Source organism: Castor canadensis, chromosome X (assembly GCF_047511655.1).
Source record: "Castor canadensis chromosome X, mCasCan1.hap1v2, whole genome shotgun sequence".
Taxonomy (NCBI): domain Eukaryota; kingdom Metazoa; phylum Chordata; class Mammalia; order Rodentia; family Castoridae; genus Castor; species Castor canadensis.
The window spans coordinates 92,622,825-92,643,248 of NC_133405.1; the positions used below are offsets into that span (position 1 = coordinate 92,622,825).

The 20,424-nt window shown below is 39.8% G+C and overlaps 1 protein-coding gene across 4 annotated transcripts in view; it reads right to left on the minus strand.

Moving 5' to 3' along the window:
* Nucleotides 1–5,434: 5,434 nt before the first annotated feature.
* Nucleotides 5,435–20,424, minus strand: part of Phf8 (PHD finger protein 8) — an 84,775-nt gene continuing 69,785 nt past the window's right edge. For all 4 annotated transcript variants that reach the window (XM_020154041.2, XM_074064117.1, XM_020154053.2 and 1 more), the window contains 3 exons: nucleotides 12,700–12,809; nucleotides 8,893–9,229; nucleotides 5,435–7,963 (listed from right to left, as the gene is read on the minus strand). In XM_020154041.2, coding sequence (XP_020009630.1) covers nucleotides 7,875–7,963; nucleotides 8,893–9,229; nucleotides 12,700–12,809 — 536 coding nt within the window. In that variant the 3' untranslated portion in view covers nucleotides 5,435–7,874. The remainder of the gene's footprint in view (nucleotides 7,964–8,892; nucleotides 9,230–12,699; nucleotides 12,810–20,424) is intronic.

A 20,424-nucleotide genomic window follows, 5' to 3' on the forward strand; every position in this document is an offset into this window, starting at 1 on the left:
GTACAGCATTGGCCAAGCAAGTGCAAGACTCTGAGTTCAAACTCCAGTACCACCAGAAAAAAAAAACATAAAAAAGAATCAAAAGGGGGCTAAAGTGTAGCTCAGTAGTAAAGTGCTTAATACACATGAGGCCCTGGGTTCGATCCCCAGCACCACAAAAAAGTAATCTATATTGAATTCTAATAAATGATAAGCACGCTGAAGTATTTAAAGGGACACATACACATCAGTAATTTTTGAAATGTTATCTCCCAAAGATCCATGTGTCAAATGCTTGGTCTCCAGCCTGTGGGGCTAATGTGAGGTGGTAGAATTTTTAAGAGAGGAGGTCTTTAGGTCATTGGGGGTGTGCTTTTGAAGGGGATAATGGGACCTAACCCCTTTTTCTTCCTGTCTTTTCATTTCCATCCATAAGGTGAGTGGTTCAGCTCCACCATGCACTCCCACCATGATGTGCCACCATGGTCACAAAGCAATAAAGGGCCAAGAAATCATGTTTTGGAACCTCCAAAACTGTGAGCCAAAATAAAACTTTTCTCTTCATAAGTCAATTAAATCAGGTTTATGTTATAGTGACAAAAAGCTAACATATGAATTGATGCATGAATAAAAATGTGACAAAGCCAAGTGTAGTAAAATGCTCACTACAGAACCAGTATCCTGGTTTGGACCTCATTATATCTGAAACAGAAGCTTACAACCACCTTCAAACTGGCCTCTATGCTAGCCCACTTCAGTCTCTACTCTCCCTCCCCAAGGAATTGTAGAGAGAACCTTCTGAAATGTTAATCGGGCTATTATGGTGTGGATATTAAATGTCCCCCAAGGGCCCATATATGTTAAAGTCTTGGTTGCCAGTCTATGTAGCTATTGGTAGGTGGTATAGCTTACAGGGGGTGGAGTCTAGTAGAAGGAAGTTAGGTCATTGGGGGCATGCCCTTGAAGGGGATATTGGGATGCAGTCCCTACCTTTTTCTTTGCTTCCCAGCCACCAGAAGGTAATTAGTTTTCTCCACCACATGCTTCCACCATGATGTACTCCCTCACCATAGGCCCAAAGCAATGACATCAAGACATGGAGTGAAACTTTTGAAACAGTGAGCCAAAATAATCCTTTGCTCAATTTAAAAAGTTGATTTTTCTCAGGTATTTTGTTACAGTGTCAGAAAGCTAACAGACATCTATGATCTAGTCTCTGCCCACCTCTTCTACTTTTTCTTCCAATACTTGCCACCTTACTGTAGCAGCCTGTACACCAGCTCAACTCAAGGGTTTGTAGTTCTACTAACACACCAGATTGCTTCATGACTCTACTTTTGCTTTTCTTGTCTCTTTGGCTTGGGATGCTCTATTTTAATTCATCCTTTTGCCTTACTTTACTCAGTTATTGGCCTTCAAATCTTATCAGTTACTTCTTCCCAGAATCCTTTACTGCTCCTCAGAGGATTAGGTTTTCTTCCTTTATGCTCTCATACCACTCTGTACTTCTTAGTAACAAACTATTTATTCCAGTATCCTGTGTTTGGGTTTGCATGTCTGCGCACTAAACCACGTGCTCCTTGGAAATCAAGCCCTCCAATGAAATACACAAAGCACGCCACAAGAGCCTTTTTTAAGCCACCATAGAACTGAACTATTAATATTGAACTGGTATGGCTGGAGGCATGGCTTAAGCAGTAGAGCACCTGTCTAGCAAGCATGAGGCCCTGGGTCCAAACATCAACAAGAAAAAAACTGAACTGGCATGGATACTCTGGCACCTTCCAACAACTTTGCATCTAGGATTTGGTTGTCTCCTCCACAGTTCAAGGCTCACCATTCCTATTGACCTGGCCATCTTCCTATCTGCTTCAAATACCACCTTTGTCTGAAATCAATTTAATTTCCTCTTTCAATTTGAAATAATCTCAATACCTTTAACTTTCTCTATGCTTTTAAAAATAGGGCTTGTTGGGAAAGCTTTATTGGGAAAAATTAAACTACACTCACTGATCACCTGAGTGCCAAACATTGAATTAAGTTCTTTAAAGACACTAGGTACTATAATTCCTACAGTAGGAATAACCCTATGAGGTAGTGATTATATCTTCATTCCACAGATGAAGAAACTGAGGCAAGGAAGTAAGAAACAACTAGCTCAAGGTCACATAGGTGGCAAAAATAGGAATTGAATCACTGGAACTGAATTCCTAGGCAATTTCCCTTCCATCACAACCCACTCTCTCCAGGTTAAGCCAGATTCTGAGAAGCCTTGAGATCTGGAGGGTGTAATGTGTGTGTGTCTTAGTGGTAGTGGGACATGGAATGTTCTTAAGCAGAAAGGGATGATGAAAATAGAACTTTGGGGAGATGCTTCTGGAAGGTCATGAGTAACAGAATAGAATGTGATGTGGGGAAGGCTGACTCCTGATAACAAAAAATGTAAAACAGGTATTGTATCTCTCTTGCCACATTCATTTGTGACGCATGGAATAGGAGAGGGCTTGGGAAGGTGAATCATTTTGAGAGTTTAAAAAAGCTGTGGAGACAGAAAAGTTCTGTCTTGAGTTGTTGAGTGGCTGACCCCATGGTCCTGCCTCCTGGGAATGGTTTGGGATTCTCATTCTTCATCAGATTTGGAAGTCTAGGAAAAGGTCAGAGTTGACTGGATAGTTGGGTGATGGCTTCCTTGGGGAAATGGCATTGAATGGGGTGAGATTGTGCCTTCCCAATTGCTCCTTCCATAACTTCCTCATTGGCTTCCTTGCTTGTGTCACTCCCCCTCCTAACACATCCTTAAAGGGATCCTTCATAAAAGAAAGTTAGATTGTGTTTAAAACCTTTTAATGTCTGCCATTCGTGAGATAGTCAGGTTTTTGACAAATAGGTCAAAATTATTTATCTTCCATTAGCTAAAGTTTTAAATTAAGTATTCTGCCTTGAAACTAATCAATTATGATCATATGACTTCTCAAACTACACATTCCTTCTTGGAGATTATGGTTATGATCCTCCCCTCCCCCTTGGTCAAAGTCACAGCTGCTGTTATACTAAAATGCCTCCCTCCTCTATATGCATACTTTTTTCTTCCTGCCTGTCTTTATTCATCATACTGTCTTGGCATGTCTACTTTTTAGTAGGCATCATCTGATAGCAAGTCTTCCCTAAACTTTCTACTTCCCTAGAATGGACTGCCTGTCCAACATCCCATGCTCATTTTTATCACCGTGTTGCACTATATGGTGCTCTCCTCCTCCACTCAATTTACTGGACAGTAAGTGCCATTTCAGTCAACTTAGGCAAGCTGAGGCAGGATACAACATGAGCAAGCAAAAAATGGGATCTGTACTCAGAACAAGTTAGGACTAGAGGATTCAGTTTAGGAATCAACAGCATCCAGAAAGTTTAGGGAAAACCAAACTTCTAGAGGGATTCATAGTTGAAATAATTCCATTTGGTAAATTTAGAAACTAAGACCAAGACAATCTTCCTGCTAAAATTTGCAATTTTTGTTTTTGGCGGTACTGGGGTTTGAACTCAGGGCTTAGTTCTTGCTATGAAGGTGGTCTACCACTTGAGCTATATCTCCAGCCCTCCCTGCTATAGTTCAGATGTGGTTTGTTCCTGCCAAAATTCATGCTGAAACTTGGTTGCCAATGTCTTGGTGTTGGGAGGTGGGGTCTTTGGTAGGTGACTGACTCATGAGGGCACCACCCTCATGAATTAATGTCATTCCCAAGAGACTAGTGAGCAGGTTATAAAGCAAGTCTGGCAGTGCCCCTCATACTCTCATACATATTCTTCTTGCATGTGTAGGGTCTCTTCTGCTTTTCCACCATGAGGTGAAGTGGCATGTGTCCTAGCCAGATGGTCACATGATCTTGAGTTTTCCAGACTTCCAGTACCATATAAGTTAAAATAAACTTTTCTTTATAAAATACCTAGTCTGAGAAATTTTGTTGTAACACACAAAATGCGCTAAGATACTCCATCAAATTAGTCATAGAGAAAGAGGTTCTAAGCAAGAAGTCCTTTACATTGTTCCATTGGTTTTGGAAAGAGGGAAAACTGAAGTTATGGGCCTTGTTCTCTTCCTAATTTTTAGACAGGAACCTCTGATCTGATGGTACCTTTTGCCTAAACTGAGAAGTAAGGTGATCAAGACGCCAGTTTATCTTGTGCTAGTGACAATTCAGAAGAGGGTGGGAGTTGCTAACAGAAAGAACCCAGCCCACCATTCTTGAAAACACTCTGAAATCCTTCCTTTCTCCTGTTGCCCTTCTACCGGGAAACAGTTCCCTGTGTATCAGACATGAAATACATCTCCCCAAACTCTGCCTAGTACTGAGACTCATATTGTCAGAACTGCAGGTCATTTAGCCAGTAAGTGCCAGATCCAGGCATCCTCACCCCAGACCCACAGAAGCAGAATCTCCATGATAAATCTTGACTGGGTTCAAACTCTTTTACAGGTAACACACAGACAGTAAGAAGTGTGTGCTGTGTCACACAGAGAGTTAGGGTGGTGGTGGTGAATTTGGACTGAGGTTTACAACTGATGTTGGTGATCCTTGGTTGGCATTCCCCAGATACAATTCTCAATGCTGCACTTGCACATAACAGGTGCTCAATAAATCTGTTGGGTAATTGAGTCGCAAAAGATTTGCTAATACAGTTAAGGGGAAAGGACATGAGTTTGGGAATTGGGAAGATCCTGATGTGGAAGACCACTGGCAAGCTTCAGTTTCCTTACTGAAAAATAACAATAATTACCTTGTGGGGTTGTCAGTGAAGAATAAATGAGATATACTAGTTAAAAGCTCTAACTGAACGCCTAACACCCCAAAGGCACTTAATATAAATGGTCGTGGTCACTAAGAGGTGGCAGAACAGAGTGGTAAGAACACAGATTCTAGAACCAGGCTGGTCCAGAACTTACATTTGTGATGCTGAAAGTCACTTTTCCTATTTCCTCATTGGTAGGATGAGGTTGTTGGTGAGGGTAAAGTAAGTCAATATACATAAAACTCTAAGAGTAGTGCCTGGCACAAGGAAGCAAGTGTGATATGTTAGCTTTCATGTTTCCTCCTTTGCATTAGCCTTACCACAAGTGGCTAGAGAAATAAAAAAGAAAAAGTCCCTCAGTCACAAAAAAGAGGACACAGGTGTAGCCAGTAAAAACAGCCCATAGAAGCTATGGAAAGCCTTTCCATTGAACCTGTCAGGCCTCTTTGAACTGTTGTACCCTTTCTTTTCTGATTATGTGCTTCAGGTGTATGAACTGTGCCTCGTCCCCCCAAGGGCAGGTGTTCTGCCCCTTTCCCACCTCAGGTGTAAGGCTGGGCACCAGGGAAATGTCCACTCCATGGACAGTTTGCTGAGGGAATGACAAAGAGAAGGTGTCACTTCCAGGAACCCATGACCCCCCCCACAAAAAGAATGCCAAGCAAAGCAATTGCCAAGATAAATCACTTTTATCTCTATAGGAAAGGGAGGATCTAAAAAAAATATAAATTACATTAGTAACACAACATAAGAAAAACAAGGGAAAAAACAACAGAGAAATCCAGATGATGCTACTCTAACCTATTTATAAAAAGGCCCTGCATCAGAAATTCATAATCCTACCCACTTCTAAAAATATATTTAGACATGTACAGAAGCGGTGGGTTTGTTTTTAAATTGTTTGCTTTTTTGTAAAAATATATTAAAGGTGAATAGAAATCCTCTCTCCTTGCCCCCGCATCCCACCCCCAGCTCTTGCTGAGGATTAGAGATCAGAGGTAACTATCTCACCATGTTCTATACCTTGGTTACTACCACTCCCAACCCCTCCCCAACTCACTTCACTTTAGAACCTGAAACATTAAAAGAACAAAAACAACAACAACAAAACACACTAGCCTCTTTGGAAAAGCATAACTCTGAGGGTAAACTTGCTTTTCAATGGAAACAACACAAAACAGACAGGAGGCTCTGGGAACCCAACTAAACTAAATGAACCCAGTCAAATGGAGGCTGGCTCCACAGAAACTTCTAATGAAGAAACAGGGGAAAGAGTCCCAGAATCAGGGGGATTTGCTAGCAATTAGCTGCCTTTGAAAGATCAAGAAGGGGTGTTAATGGGCAAAAGGGCTGGGGACAGCAGTCAGTGTCTAGTCAGGCAGTTACCTACACAAGGACAGAGGCTTCTCCTTGAAATCCCCAAGATAAGCAAAGCTGGGTAGAAAGGAGGGAAAGGGAGTAGGAAACTCATGTGCTGGGGGGAGGTAGCCAGGCTTTTTGCCTTTGGTGTGACTAGATGGAGGACTGCTTGGCCCCTGCGGTCCCCAAGGTAGAAAAAGCAAATGGGCTAAGGGGCTCCTGATTCCAAGGACAGTAGAGGTGGGTATACTGAAAAAAGAAAGACAAAATACAGACACAAAGAAGACAAAGGAAGCCTCACAAATTCCCTGTGGCCTGCATGGTAGCTGTTAAATTCCCCAGAAGCATCAGGCAAGCTGGGGTGAGGTTGGAGTGCAAGATAGAGGACAAAGATATACTCCACTTGAGCAGTGCTAAAATGGGAGTGCGGGAGGAGGCATTCTCCATCAAGTCCAGATTGCCAGTGAGGCAAGACAAGAGGGAGGTGGGGGCACTGTCTGGACAATGGAAACAATCACAAAAGAAAAGAGCAGAGAACAGAGGGTCAGATGGTCTGCTCCTTCACAGATGTGTGCCTCTTCTCCTAGACTTGGACTTGAGTGGCCTATCTGCACTCTGTTTGAACACTGACCAGTGGTCTGGAAGTACAAAGGCCTGGGGGTGAAGAAGCCAGTCCTGAGGTCTTCTTCAGACTAAGACCTCAGGTGGGGAAAGAAGCATGGAGATTCCCGATGAAAGACCCAGGGGTAGGCTATCCTGCCACACCCTCTCTGGAAGGTCAAGTCTGTGCTGTGTGGTATAGGTAGAGGGAGTGGGCTGTAGGGCCATGATTATATGCTTCAGTGGCAGGTGCTTTCAGGATTCTGGGAGATGGTATTTCACCTGCTGGAGCCCAAAACAGCCATACAGATAATGTTCTGCAGGACCTCAAAATACAGGCAAATCCCTAGAGATCATCATGGGGCAAGGGGTTTCATATGTAGTAAGTCAAAAGTAGCTTCTTCCAGTGGGCTACAAAGTCATAGTCAAAGGCTTGGGCATCTGTCCTCTCCCCATCTTGAAAAGTAATAGGAATCTCTTTTCTTCCCATGGGTAAGTGAAGTCAGCCTTTCTAGGCCACCTCTGGAGATGGCCCACAGTGGGGTGGGAAAGGGATAATGGGACCTCCTCTTCTTTTCCATGAAGTAATTGGCAAGAGGGGACAGAGACCACAGCCTTCTCCCAGGAACAAGCCTGAAGGTGGGGTACATCCACTGGAGTTGGTGGACAAAGGGTGGGAATAGGAGGTGGGCAGGCTTCTAGAGTCAGGGCTGGAGTTGCAGACAATGTTGAGCACTGGGTCTCTCACCTCATGACCAAATATCAAGGGGCCCAGGCTCTCTTCATGCCTCTCCTCACTCTGCCTTCCAGATCTGGGGGATTGGGAACAAGAGTAAAGGACAACAAATGAAAGGGAAAGAGGTTGGAAGAGCAGAAAAGAGGGCTCTGGTCAGGTGGAAACCTCTCCCATTTTTACCTGCTACTCCAGGGAATGGAAAAGAAAGTAGGATGTTCATAGGGGAAATGGGAAAGGGAGTAGGGAGAAGCAAGTGGAGTGGTCTGTGGGAGAGTCCATGCCTTTGGTCAGTCCCAAGAAAGCAGGACAGTGCGCCTCAGCACCTTGTCTGGGGCAGGCAGGATCCAGGAGTGCCCCGACAGTTGACAACGGAGAAGGCAATGGGGGTGAAGGGTGGGACACAAGGGTGCTTGGCTCACAGAAGTAGTTTGCCATTTCTGTGGATTTTCAGGATACGGCCGAGTCTCTGCTTTGCCGTGGCCAGGCCCTTTTTGGGACGCTTTCCTGTAAAGGAAGGGGAAAGTAAGTAAAGAGTATGACAAAGGCTTTACTGGCAACTCAAGCACCAACTGTCCTCAGGCCATTTCTCCTCTGTTTCTCTCTCCACAAAGTTTCTTCATCCTTAGGCCATACTGGGCAAGATACCTTCCTTAACTACCTCTACCCAGTACCACATGCCTTGGGTCTTCGTTCTCTGACTTGCTGCAGCAGCTGTAGACTTGCTGGTTATAGTTTGTCTAGTTTGTTTTCCCCACTAATTTATTTCTTTGGTCCCAATCATTTTCCTTCCCAAAATTCTGGAGATGAATGTGCTCTACATTCTCTTATCCTGACCACGAGGGTTGGACAACTGCTTGGTTAGTGTTTACAGCCCAGTGTCCCTGATGTTGCCATTCCTACAGCCTTGTTTCATTATAAACCTCCATCCTCATCAATCCTCAATATCATACCAACCTCAATGTCCTTAGGCTGCATATTCTAGGACTGGACTTTGAGGGTCAATGTAGGGCAAAGGAGCACTTGAGTTCTCTAACTCTTTCTTGCCTCTTTTTCTCTCCCCATATCAAATCACCTCCCATATCCTATTTGACTGTCTCCATATTCAGTTTATCCCTTTGCTCTCCATTAACTCAGCCAGAGCTCCCATCTTTCTTCATTCTTCCTGAATATATATATATGTGCTTCCTTCCTACATTTCCCATTCTTGTCTACCCTCCACTCTGGGCACGAGACAGATCTTTTTAAACCTAAACCTGATCTTGTCTTCTCCACTTAAAATCAGTCAATACCTCTCCTTGGCCCACAAGTTCAAGTATAAGCACCTTAATTTGGCCTTCAGTGTCCCTCTTCAGTGTTCTCATGTACTAGAGCAGTCAGGGTTTACAGCAGATGGCTCTAAGATCCCTCATTTCTATCATCATATACCCATATACCTTGTCCTGCCTGATTGCTCTGGGAGCCAACTGAAGGGCGCCGCTGGGTCAAGAAGACGCCGGGGGCCATAGGTGTGGTGCTGCGATTTGCCTGGGCCATGCCAAAGGCATTAGGACGAGCAGTGTACTCATGGTCAGCAAGACTTCCTGATACAGCCTCTTGTTTAGGCTCAGGAGGAGGCAGGGGTGAGGAGGAGGCAAGAGGCTGGGGTGTTGCAGCCAGTGTTGGGGCTGGTATTGTCACACTGAGATTGGCGTCTTGAGGGCGAGGTTGTTCTACCTCCTTCAGCAAAGGCTTCTTCTTGATGTATTTTTTCTTTTGGGCCTTCTGAAGCTCCTGAAACACAAGCCAAGTGGGAGGGGAAATTCAGGAATGGAGAAAAGAAAAGAGAATTTCCCAGAAAATGAATCAGACAATTGTTAATATAGTCCTGCAACCTGCCTCTCCCCACTCCCACCAAGTCTAGGCTGTACATACAAACAACACAAAAATCTTTCCAGTACCTGAGGTAATCTCCTTGGTATCATCCATCCTTAAGTCATCACTGCCACTTAACAGAGAACTTAACAAGAGAACTATAAATGGGTTTGGAGATTTGGGTTTTGGTCCTAGCACTGCCACTAATTAAGGTGGACCATGGACACTTCTAAAAATAAATTTAGACCAGAAGCTGAGGCACTTGACGAACTTTATACACTTTATCTTATTTAATTCTCATAATAGTCCTAAGAAGAAAAACCCTCATCTTATAGATAAGAAAACTGAGGTACAGGGATATTAAGCAACTTGAGCTCAAAGTCTCACGAGTGAAAAGTAGTCTGATCCAGTACTTAACCAGATCTACTTAAAGATACATCCTGCAAACTTCTCAAAATGAAACATCTGAGAGTAGATTGTTAGCTTTGGAATGAGATGAACCTGAGTTCAAATCCAGGCATGTGCTCCCTAAATTGGATGCCTGGTCAAAGTTTCTAATCTTTCTGAATCTCAGCTGTCTCATCTGTAAAATGGGTAAAACAATATCTATTCAGGGTTGTTGGAAAGATTAAATAAAATAATGATGTAAAAATACATAGTACATGGCAGCAACTCAACAAGTGGTAAATTATTATTCTATCTTTATTTCTTACAATTGCTTTTATTCCTCTTGCTGGTCTTTTTCTTCTAACAGAGGACTTGACAATCTTCCAACTCACTGGGTCTAAAAACCTCAATTTTGGATGGGACAGATCACTAAGGAGTTGTGTCACTTCTCCCAACATCTTGAATTTCATCCATCCATTGCTCTATGGCTCTACTATCCACTGCATAGTGGGTGCCTGTATAATGGGCATCTGGGGTCCTAAGAACTTGGAAAAATGGTACTGAGAGCACATGAATGACTTCACCTTCCAAAATGCTACACAGCCACAAGGAAACTATGTCAAAAAAAAGTTAAGTCACTTTCCCAAGGCTACAGGCCCAATAAGTGGCCAAGCTGGGATTCAAGCCCAAGCCATGTGGTTTCAGACTCTGTTCTTTCAGCCACACCATACCAGGAATCTATTCTCTCATCCATATCAAGAATAACATTTCTGTTCCCTTTTCTTGTTTGAACCCAGAAATTATCTCTTCATATCTAGATCACTTATCCTGCATTTTCCTATCTTTGCTGCCCATCTCTTTTGCATGTACATGACACATAGACTATCTTATGACAGGACTACTTTCACCTTGCCAATTTCCTTGTTCAAAAAGCTGTTAGCATGTGCCCACCCAAGTTCAAACTTTCTGGCTTGGCATTCATGGTCTTTCTACTGTTTAGCCAACCCATAATGATAATGATGCAAAGCTAACATGCCTATTGTATCCAGTGCCATTCTAAGAGCTTGTGTGTGTGTGTGTGTGTGTGTGTGTGTGTGTGCATGTGTGCGCACACACACAGACACACAGTTTCATTTAATACTAAAACAAAGTTTGTGAGGAAATTAAGGCAAAGAGAAATTAAATAACTTATCTGTTAGGATTCAAAGTCAGGTAGGTAGGCTGGCTTCAAAATCCAATCTTTTAACTATTACTTGTTTTACTCCATCACCCAACATGAAGCCTCCAATTCAGAAAGTTCTCCTCATTCGTATTCATTTGCTCACTCAAACACTGACTAAACACATGTGCTTACCAGAGTAGGCATACCAAGTTAAATATATTCCCACTCTTAAAGCATTTAGAGTTTAATAAAGGACATGACAAAACATAATTATGATCATAGAGAATGATATGGAACATAGAAGGCCAGTGAAATAAAGTGGTGGTAGGTGGTATGAAGAGTGTTAGGTAAGGCATCAGAATGGCATGATTCCCAACTAGCAGAAGGAAAGGCTTGTGCAAAGCCACAAGGGCGTGAGACAATCTGATGAATGGAGTGAACAATGAGTACTATAGAGCAGTATGGCAGGCATAAAGGATGTGCACTGAGGGTTAACTGGCAGGAGGTCATTGATTAGAGATCAAATAAAGAGGGCCTTGTGTGCAGTACCAAGGAATGCCCTTTTCCTGGAATGCCTCCCTGTCCCCTATCAAATTTAGCCTGCAAAAGCCTTCCCCAATTTCAAAATCTTTTCTTTGAGGTAATCTCTGATCAACCCAAATAGAAGTCACTCCTTAGAAGGCACTAAGAATAGTTTTCATACATTTAATTAACTTATCTGTTTATTTAAAGCAGTAGCATCCCTTTTTTTCAAGTTACATCTTACATGGCACTGGGATATACATAACAGAAATTCTAAGTCAAAGAAGGACCACCTGACCTACTTTGACCTCTGCTGGCTCCCAACAATAGCCTCCAAGACATTTCTAAGAAATTCTACAGCTCCATAGAATACAGTATGAAGAACATAATTCTATCAAATTTCATTTAAATAGGATGTAATTACTAAAATATATAAACATTTAACTATTTCATTTGATTTAAATATCAAGTTGCATGAAAATTTGAAGTTAGAGGATATGAGTTTGAATCTTGTCTCCTCCATTTACTGGCTGTCTTATTCTGGACTAGTCACTTAAAGTGAGCCTCATTTTCTTCACCTGTAAAATGACGAAAATATCACCTATTGAATAAGGCTATTGGGCATATTAACATTAGACATTATACATGGAAGCTCTTAACATAAAGCAAATGTTCAATAATGCTCTGTGCTGTAGGATATAGCATGAAGAGCTAAGGGGAATACTGATAAAGAACTCCAAATGCTCCTAGGATTTCTGAGCACATTACATATGTTAAAGAACTTTATAAACTGTAATGGAAAGAAGTAAAATTGATTCTAGTGAAGGTGACTCTTTAGGACAAAAAAACCCCAGAGTGGGTAACATCTTGAGAAATCAGGAGATGAAGATCAAGGTAACATTATTTGCTAAACAGGACAAGAGAAACTTTATAATAGATCAAATTCCAATGCTGGTAGATGGCTGACAACTTAAGTGTACTCAGCTGAATCACTTCCTCAGGACTCTGAGGGCAAAGGACAGATCTTTCTATCTGGAGGGTTTTTTATGCCCTCAGAAAGGCAAGTGATAGTAAGGGCTTTTCTTTGGCCCCATATTTTCTTTCATCCTAATTCATGTCAACTATATAACCTATGAAATATTTTGGCATAGAGCTGGAATATGACAAATGGGGGCGGCTAGGACACTACAAAATAAAGATCAATGGTTACCAGAGATAATAGTGAGATCCTATCAGCCTGAAGGTCTGAGCTTTGAGGCTCTAAGTTAAACTGGGATAAGTAGCAGGGCCAATGCAGTAGCAGCGTGTCAGCACTTACCTGCTGGGCCAGCTTTGCAGCTGCTGCAGCCAAACCTGTCTCAATGGAGGCAACTCGGGTCCCCTCACGCACAGGACGGTCCTGCTTAGGTAGAGTTGGTGTCACACGGGCTGCAAGGGAAGGGAAACAGGATGAGGTGTCATTCCTTAAGACATTCAACTGCATGCCAACTATATTTTCTACCTCCAACTACCCCGAAGGTGGTCTTTTCTGGGGATTGAACCCAGGGCCTCATGCTTACTAGGCAAGCACTCTACCACTTGAGTCACATCCCCAGTTACCCCAAAGGTTGTCTTCATTGGTCTTCTACTTCTAGGTTTTCACAAAGTCGGATTCTGTTTCCCATGAGGTAAGAAGTGAATTTACATATGCTCAAAGCACACACTGATTCAAGGGTAAAACCTAGCTTTCCTGAACCAGCATTTAAAGTTGTTAATGATTTTTGTTCCTAGACTACCTACTTCCCCCAACCCTTATTTTCACACCTACTGTTATGGTTTGAATGTCCCCTTCAAACTCATGTGGAAATTTAATTGCCACTTTAACAACCTTTAAGATGTAAATTATGTCATGATGGCCCCATCCTGAGCAGATAAAAGTTGTTATTGTGGGAGTAGGTTAGTTACAAAAGGGTATTTCAGAGCTTTCTTCCCTCTCTCTTCTCATCATGTGATGCCTTCTGCTTATGGGACGATGTAGCAAGGCCCTCATCAGGTGCATCATCATGTTCTTGGACTTCCCAGCCTCCAGAACCATAAGTCAAATACTATAAGCCATGTAAACTTCTATTGTTTAAAAAATCTACCCAGTCTGTGACATTCTGTTATAGCAGCATAAAATGTTCCCAGCTTCTCCAGACAGACAGCTTATTACACTTCCAGAGTATATACAGCTGTACAGCCAATCCTCTATCTCTATGTCTTCATCCTTACCATTCATACTGCCTAGAAGTATACTCTTCCCCTTTGCCTGCCTATTCAAAACCTGACCATCCTTCAAAAGTATGTTGAAAGCAATGTCCTATACAAAACCTCTAGGATATCTCAGGTCCCACTGATCTTTTCTCCCTCAGAACTTACAATCTGTACAAGTTACTTGATATATGGTACATACAATCTTGTCTTATTTATGGTGATAGGTGTTATTTTGTCCAACCACCAGTCTATGAGTTTCTAAAGGAGACCATGTATAAATTGTTTTATAGTACCTCAACAACATTGAATCAAAATAGTTACTTATCTCACCTTTTCAATAGGAGGTATATTTCAGGAAAATTAAATAGCCTGAGTGATGAGAGACAGTTCTTTTTTACAGAAGAATGCCACTTAATAAAGGTAGAAGGAATGACAGAACTAGAAAATCACAAGTTTTCAAGTCCTAATGAAACTGATTGTAGAGAGTTGGATATTCACATAGTACCAAAGTGTTAGTTCATAGACTACATGTTAATCTCAAAAAAACCTAACTATACAATAGTGAAATCAGGAGATCACCATCTTAACTTAATATACTCAAGTAAGTACAGTACTGCTAATAGTGAGACATCATGACATCATGAGCCTCTTGATGGGGTGCAATAGGAAATTCACAGCATTAGCCGAGTTGTTAAAGATCTAAAATCAATTAAATCATACATACTCCTTCCAGAGTTTAGAGGAACAAGTGACATGATACCATGAAAAAAAAGGAAATACTCTGCAAGATAACTGACCTGATCTCTTATAAAAAATAACATCATATGGAAGCAAACAGACAAATCTAGAAGGTGAGACAGGCTATAGGGGAATTATACCAGTTTCTACAAAAAACTTGCATGAAACAAAAAGGGTGACTATTCTAGTTTTAAGACTGTTAAAAGGCATGACAGTCAAATGGCAGTCAAATGGGAGTTCATTGTACTATTCTATTTTTAAAGTAAAAAGCTAATGTCACAGAAAACAAAAGGGTGGTGGTGGTGCTGACCTAGATTTTAAAACTTATTGGCTGGTTAGTTATCATTATTATAAAGTAAAATTTTTAAATAAGCCATATGCAGATGCTAAAACAGTTAACTTAGGAAGCTGAAGTTCTTTCTTTAAAGGTGACATTTTATTTGCTTAAGTCTTGATCCAAAGCAAATCTAGGAAAAATTTTAATGCATAATTTTGGGTCATGGATACTTGGGCATCCGACACTGTTCTCTATAGTTTTGTACATGTGGTGGTTTAAAAATATAGCTCCGAATCCTTCAAAACCTTTTCTACTGATAGGAGTCTATGTGCCCCCATTGAATCAGGACTCATTTGTAGACTATAGTAGAAGTGACACCATGTGACTTCTAAGGCTATGTCAGAAGAGACAATTTCAATTTCTTAATGTCTTGCTAGAACACTCATGCTTGGAGATGTGAGCTTAAATCACATTTAAGAAGTGTGATTATCTCTTTTTTTTGGTGGTACTGGGGCTTGAATTCAGGGCCTCACACTTGCTAGGCACGTGCTCTACCACTTGAGCCACTCTGTCAGCCCAAAAAGTGTGATTATCTTGAGGTCACCTGGCAATGAGAAAGCTAGTCACATGGAGAGAAAACATGATAATACTTTTACTCTTTGAGTCCTCCCAGGCTAGGTACCAGATATGTAAATGACTTCAGATTATTCAAATTCCTGGCCACCAGATCACCTCCAGCCTTTAAAGTTTTTCCAGCTGAGGCTTCAAACATCTGGAGTAGAGACAATCTGGCCCCACTATACCCTTTCCAAATTTCTGGCCCAAAGAATAAATGAACATGAAAATGATGGCTGTTTTAAATTGTAAAAAAAAAAAATCCTTCTTGACTGGACCTGGGTTTTGGAAAGAAAAGAGCAAGCTATAAAAGACATTTTTCGGGGAGGAAAGTTGGGAAAATTTGATTATAGACTGGGTATTAGAAGATCTAGGGAATTATTAACTTTGCTAAGTATGAAAAATGGTATGGTCACATAGGGAGGTGCTCTTATTAACACTGAAGTATTAATGGGTAAAATATGCTATGATGGTTGTTATCTTACTGTGAAGTGGCTTAGGAAAACCTATAAATACCCAGATATAGATGGATGGATGAAGTAACTATGGCAAAATGTTACAATTGAAGAATCCAGGTATTGGTAATATGGATGTTCATATACTATCCTTCTACTTTTATGTATGTTTGGGGTGAACTTGATCAAAGTACATTATATGCATGTATGGAAGTACCACAATGAAATACCTTTGTACAGTTAATATGTGTTAATAAAAATCAGAATAAAAATTATCACAATAAAACTTTAAATAACGAATGAGACTTAAAGAGATTATAATAGCCAAATGTAGCCCTTGAATAGATTCTGGTTTAAAAAGTCAATTATAACAGCTATTTTTAGTAAAATTGGGGGAAATTTGAATAAGAACTTGACATTAGACAATACTAAGAAAATGAATGTTACTTTGCCTAGGTGTCATATGGTGGTACTGTGGTTACAGAACAAAGTATCATTTTTAGAGATGTATGCTTAAGTATTGAGAATGAGAAGTCATGATAGGTGACATCAGTGAAAAAGGCAAAAATGAGGATCTGTAAAAATTTATTTCTCAATAAAAACAATAAGAACACCAGCAAAAAATTCACAGTAAGTTTTTTCAGAACACTGTAAATTAACCAAAGGCTAGTGTGCAGAAATATGGAGACCATTTATTAAAGAAAAACAGCTAAATTTTAGAACAAAGAGCTTCACGGCATTTTAACTTGGCCTAGACACATCTTCCTTCTGCCAGCTCAATGATACTCTTGAGTGTAGTGAGTAGAAAGGAGCTGAAGCTTTGTTTCAAAGCCTAGTGCTAAAAGCCTGTCCCCTGAGGTGAGCTTAAAAAAAGTTTAAAGGCAAGTGCGCTTAATGTCACAGTTGCTTAAGGTGATGCATAACTGTTGTGGCAATGAGATGTTCATAGGAAATCTGAAAAATTCCTACATATTTCTTGGACTCTAGAAGGCCAAATGTGTGTGTAGAGACTGTGTGCAAGATTCACCTCTGACTGACTTTTAGCCTCTGTATGAGCAGGAAGTGAAAGCTAAGGCACAGTTGTCTGGCTGAGTGTTGAAGGTATGCCCCAATATGCATCTAAGCTTCTCAGAAGTACTGGGGGAATTCACTGGTTCCAGGTATTTAAGGAAATCTTTGTCAAATCATTAGATGACCAATAAGCTAAGCGAGTGGAGATGTTAGTGCCCACACAGAAAAAGAATACAGACTTTACAGAATTAGTTTGGGAGTTACTAAACACCTAACAATGACAAAAAGCAACAACGATGAAGCCTGGGGAGCAGAGTGAGAAGAATCTAATCTCCAGAGTTCCCATGGTATTTTAAATGTCCAGTTTCCAACAAAAAATTATGTGATAAATAAGTAAAATTAAGTAAATATATGCATAAGAAAAAAGTAATCAACAAAAACTGTTCCTGACTTCCTAGACGAAGTTGGACTTACTAGATAAGAACTTTAAATCACCTATTTTAAGTGCTTTCAAAGGCTAAAGGAGACCATGTCTAAAGAACTACAGAAAAGTATGAGAATGATTTCTCAACAAATAGAGAGTTAAAATAAAGACAAATTATGAAAAGAGGAACCATACAGCTATTGTGAAGTTAAAATGAAAAATAACTGAAATACAAACTTTACTAAAGGGTTTCAGTAGCACATCTGAGCAAGTAGAAGGATGAATGAACTTGAAGACAGGTCAACTGAGATTATACATTCTGAAGAGAAGAAATTTTTTTAAAAGAGTGAAGAAGAATGAACAGAGCTAGAGGGAAAGTATCAGAGGGACATTATCAACATATACATATAGGATTCCCAGAACTTCAGAGAGAATGGAGAAGAAAGACTACTTGAAGAAATGGGGGTAAAGCTGAGGTATACCTAGCAGTATCACTCAGTGGTGGAGTGCTTGTCTAGCATGTGTGAGACCCTAGGTTCTATCCCTAACACTAAAAAAAAAAATAAACAAATAATGGCTGAAGACTTTCCAAATTTAATGAAAAACATTAATCTATATGTTCAGTGCTCAATAAATTCCAAGTTGAACAAACTCAAAAGACCAAACATCATAACCAAAACCAAAGACCAAGAATCTTGGAAGTACTATGACAGAAGTGATTCATAACATAAAAGGGATTCTCAATAAAACCAACAGTTTATTTATTGTCACAAACCCTGCAGGCTAGAAGGCAGTAGGATGACATATTCAAAGGGTTTAAAGAAAAGCACTGGAACCAAAAATTCTAAGTCTAGCAAAACAGGAGAAATCAAGGCATTCCTAGATAAACAAAAACGGAATCTGTCACTAGAAATGCAAAAGGGAGACCTTCAGGTTGAAATGAAAAGATGTTATACAGTAAATTGAATCCACATGAAGAAATAAATGAATTGGCAAAGATAACTAAAATTTAAAAGATAGTATGAAAGTAGTTTTTGTAAACTTTTCTTCTGTCTGGTTTAACGGACAGCTGCATAAAGGAATAATTAACTATGTTCATACAATGTATAAAGATGTAATTTGTGACAGTAATAATAAAGTAATGGACTATCTAGGATTGAAGTTTTTGTATGCTATCAAAATTGTTACTATTAATGTGAATTAGAAAGATATAAATTAAAATAATGTTAATCCTCAGGACAACCACTAAGAACTCAAATATAAATAGAAAAGAAGGGAAATAGTTAGGAAACAGCTACTAAACGCAAAAGATGGTAGTAATGGAGTAATTCAGGAAGGACAATTTAAAAAGATACACAGAAACAAGCAGCAAAATAGTGGAAATCCTATTTTACCAGTTATTACAATAATGGACTCAACCCTATAATTGAAAGGCAGCTATTGTCAAAATGGATAAAAACATTATCTTACTGTATGTTACCTACAAGACATATACTTTAGATTTGAAGATACAAAGAGACTAAAAAGGATGGCCAAAGAGATACTATGAAAATACCAAAATGAGAACTGGAATGGCTATGCTAACATCAGCTATAGAAGACATTTAGACAAAAATTGTTACTATAGACAAAGAAGAACATTTTTATCGGTGCCAGAGATCAAACCCAGGGCCTCACACACGGTATGAGCTATATCCCTAGCCCCCAAGAAGAACATTTTATAATGATTAAAGGGTCAAGCTATGAAGGGTATATAACAATTACAAACAGGGCTAGGGTCTAGCTAGGGTCGTGCTTAGCATGCTCGAGGCCCCTGGTTCCTAACAACAGTGCTTCAAAATAAAGGCACAAATAGATAATTCAACAATAACAGTTGGAGAATTTCAATACCTCATTCTCAGCAATGGATAGAACAATTAGTTCAGCAAGGAACTAGAGATGTGTGAAATTTTACTTAAAATGCCTCAGAAAAAAGGAATAAAGAAAATAGAGCAAAATAACTATTAACTTTTGGGGACACACACATATCACTATTTAGGGTATTAACCTAATTTTCTATGTTTGAAATTTTTGTAACAAACTTATTTTAAAAGGAAAAAATTACCCACTATTTTTTTGCTTGCAACCACATTAAGCTCATTATTGTAGTACTCTATATATTTATAATATATTTGAATATCTAAAAAGGCTAGTTTTTTTTTCACTTTTTTGGGAGGGCAGTGCTGGAGTTTGAACTCAGAGCCTTATCACTTGAGTCATGCCCCCAGTCCTTTTCACTTTTTAGTTGTTTTTCAGACAGTGTCTCCCATTTTTTGCCCAGTTTTGGGTCACAATCCTACCCACACCGCTGTGCTGCTAGGATTATAGTTGTGTAACACCACACCTGGCTTTGCTGAGAGGGGGGTCTCACTAACTTTATACTAATGTTTTGCCTGTGAGGGCCTTAAACTACAATCTCCACCTCCCAAGTAACTGGGATTACAGATATGAGCCACTTTGCCCAGCCTCACTTTTTCTATTCCAAAATTCTTCAAGCTAATTATAGCTGTGTGCTTTAAGTTATAGAATAGGTTCCCCATTCTATAACTTAAATCCTAATGGGTTCCATTAGGATTTTATTTGGGATGTTAAAGATGTAAATTAATTTGGAAGGAAACAGCCCTTTATCACACTTGGTCTTTGTAATCAGGCACAAAGTATACCTCTGTTTATTCAGGTCTTCCTCTATGCTCCTCAGTAAAATCTTGACGTTTTCTTCATGTAGGTTCCATACATATCTTAAGATGATTCTCACATATTTTATATAATTAGTGCTATTTTCAAGAGGATCTTTTAAAATTAGTGTATTATAGTTATTACTGATACACAGCAATTCTTGATTTTTGTATATCTGGTTTATAGCCAGTGATTATCCAATATATTAAATTCTCTAATTAGTTCTAATGGTTTTTAACTGAGTCTCTAGTATTTTCTAATGTATCATCTCTATTAATGTATCTTTTTTCTATATACATTATAAATCTTAGAATTTTGTTCACTTGTCAAACAATTACTAAACATCTTTCATGTGCCAGATACTATCTAAGTGCTACAGATACAATGATGGACAAAAAGGAATCCTGAGGGATCCCCACATTATGGGGACTTGATTGCTTAATTTCTAATAGTTACAGTTCTTATTTCTGCATTATTCCTAAACTTAATGGCTAGAACTTCTAAAACTATATTAAATAACAGAAGGATTAGTAGACATTTGCCTTATTCCAGACTTAAATGGGAATACCTTTAAGTA